At 36.4% G+C, this 2,302-nt stretch overlaps 1 protein-coding gene across 1 annotated transcript; it reads right to left on the bottom strand.

Annotated features, from left to right (window-relative positions):
* Nucleotides 1-1,428: 1,428 nt before the first annotated feature.
* LOC116181833 lies at nucleotides 1,429-2,208 on the bottom strand (the record flags this gene model as incomplete). The annotated part of the gene is made up of 3 exons (XM_031502262.1): nucleotides 1,938-2,208; nucleotides 1,683-1,885; nucleotides 1,429-1,609 (listed from the first exon to the last, which is right to left on the bottom strand). Coding segments are annotated over exons 1-3 (655 nt in total), but the record flags the coding sequence as incomplete, so codon positions are not given.
* Between the last annotated feature and the right edge of the window lie 94 nt (nucleotides 2,209-2,302).

Raw genomic sequence — 2,302 nt, 5'->3', positions numbered from 1 at the left:
GCATACCCTAAATTACGCGCGTTTGTGAAAGCTTCAACCAAAGGATAGGTACAAGCCAAAAAAATGTTCTGCATTTTGCAGAAAGCGACCTAAGAGGATTTTTTATTTCATCCAGATGACAGTTTCAAAAGTCATACTTGAAGTATCGTTACTTAGCAACTTTAAAGCACGTGTGTTTAAAACGGAGATTGTGATTCAGGTATAATAAAGAAATGAATAGGTATTTTAAAATCTAAAAAATTTATAATTACCACAATTTTGGTTTAGTTGATATTTTTTGCTTCGCACGACCACCATCCTGTCTGCAGCACTACGAAGCTATAATTTTCCAACAGATTCCACATTGTGTGGTGTTTTTACTGGAATTTTTTCGAGTGGAACTAAAAATTAAATGGAATCAAACTACATATAACTTTCCTAATTACTCTCCTCAAACCTGTAATTAGCTTCAAGACCATTATTTAAACTGGCAATGATTTTTTGTTATTCCTTCCCGCCAATTGTAGGACAAAGTAAATTATTCGTTACTTGTTTTGGAAAAAGAATTCTCCGGGTTGTGTCCGAACATCTTTTCTCTCCCACAAGTTTTGCAAAAATTGGCACTGCCAAAAACAATTAGAAAAATTAGTCACATCATAACAAAATTTGGTTCATTACCACTTTTTGCCATTGTAATTAACAAGCTTCGAAGTCGTTGAAGTATTTTCTGTGGTTGTTTTAGTAAATTTTCACAACGAAAGAAACTTAGTGTGTGCATTTTTATCTACGTCGCGCGTTCTTAAGTAAGGCCATTTGCGAAATGAAACAAACAAAATCTTCAAAAACAATATTATTTTCAATTCCACACTCTTCTCTATTTTTAGACATAGTTTGCCAAGTTTGTTATCAACCTAACAGCTAGGTCTTGAATAGTGGAATACCCTTGACAAAAGAAACTTGCTGCCTGCTCGTTAATCATAACGACCAGAATGCCCTGCTACAGCTTGCAGCTCTATTGGACTGGCTAATTTCAATGCAGAGGTATTCAAAATCTAGTTGTAACGCTATGGTATTTAGATATGAAACACGATTACTATTTAAAGTAACATTTATTGACTGTTGTTACCAATAATTTAATACGTCGGGTTGTTGAGCCGGCGCGGCTCACATAAATGAGTTGTGGCGGCACAAATGCAGACTGGTTGAAAACGCTGCCGCATTTGTTGAAACCCCAACCAAACCGAACCGTCAAAACAATGGTGAAAAATAGAGAAAAAGCGTATTGTAGATTTGAAAATAAATATACTATTGGAGTAGGTATTTACATTAAATTGAAGTGTTTCACTATTAAAAGTTCACATCAAACAATTTCCTACAAGAACAGTGATATGTCAGAATGTCTAGCAAAGACCCAATATAAAAAATATAAACTAGAAAAGAAAAACTTACTGTAAATTAATTCGCACGTGCGCAGCTTGGAGAAACATTCCTTCGGTTCAGCCTGATCCTTTCTCTGTTGGCCTTTCCAACTAAATTTTTGATATAGTGAATGATCCAACAATTGCTTTAAAGCACTTCTAGCACTTTTAGAAATATTTGTTTTCTCAATCTTCTGTACCAAAACTTTTGCCTGAAATAAAATAAGAAAATACGGGAAAAGATTACAAATTCACTTATACACCAAAGTGTGATGAATTACTTACAATTGTTGTAGAAAATTCTTTTTCTTTCAACTTTTCCTCAAACGCCTGAAGCTCATCTATGGTTTTCAGCGGCAAACTAAATATCGGCTCCTCGATATCTTCTCCAGGATCCTCAACATTTAGAGCTGGGTCGTTTGCAGGCATTTTACTTGCGATCTCCATACGAATATCTTTTAATTTATTTTGAAAATTATGTACAGTCTCTGAAAATAAAATATATGATTGGTTGTGCATTCACTACAATGCAATGCTTACTTGATAAGTGGCAAAGGCCCAGTGCCAATGATTCCAATGTAATCTTTCCCGATGATACACAAAAGTGTGACTTTTTTGGTATGTCACACTTTTTTTCTGGCACCTGAACCTGTACCTCACGCTCTGGTACTACTAGTTTGGATGTTGAGGGCTCTGCCTGCCGCGGAACCTGATGTTCTGGTAACGCTACTGGTATAGATGGTAGAGTGTTATACAAATTTCTTTTAAATTCTTGGTTCCTTGGAGAATTCCGGGGCGATTTTTTACTCATTTTAGGAGGGGGCGGATATCCCCTATGGCCACCTTCTTCCGATGAAGATGACCGCTTCCGTGAGCGAGCTACCCGTCGACCGGCTCCTCTTTCT

The sequence above is a fragment of the Photinus pyralis genome, unplaced genomic scaffold (genome assembly GCF_008802855.1).
Source record: "Photinus pyralis isolate 1611_PpyrPB1 unplaced genomic scaffold, Ppyr1.3 Ppyr1.4_unclustered_Scaffold2455, whole genome shotgun sequence".
NCBI lineage: Eukaryota > Metazoa > Arthropoda > Insecta > Coleoptera > Lampyridae > Photinus > Photinus pyralis.
Note: the sequence above shows the minus strand (reverse complement) of the source record. Positions and strands in the feature narration are given on the sequence as shown.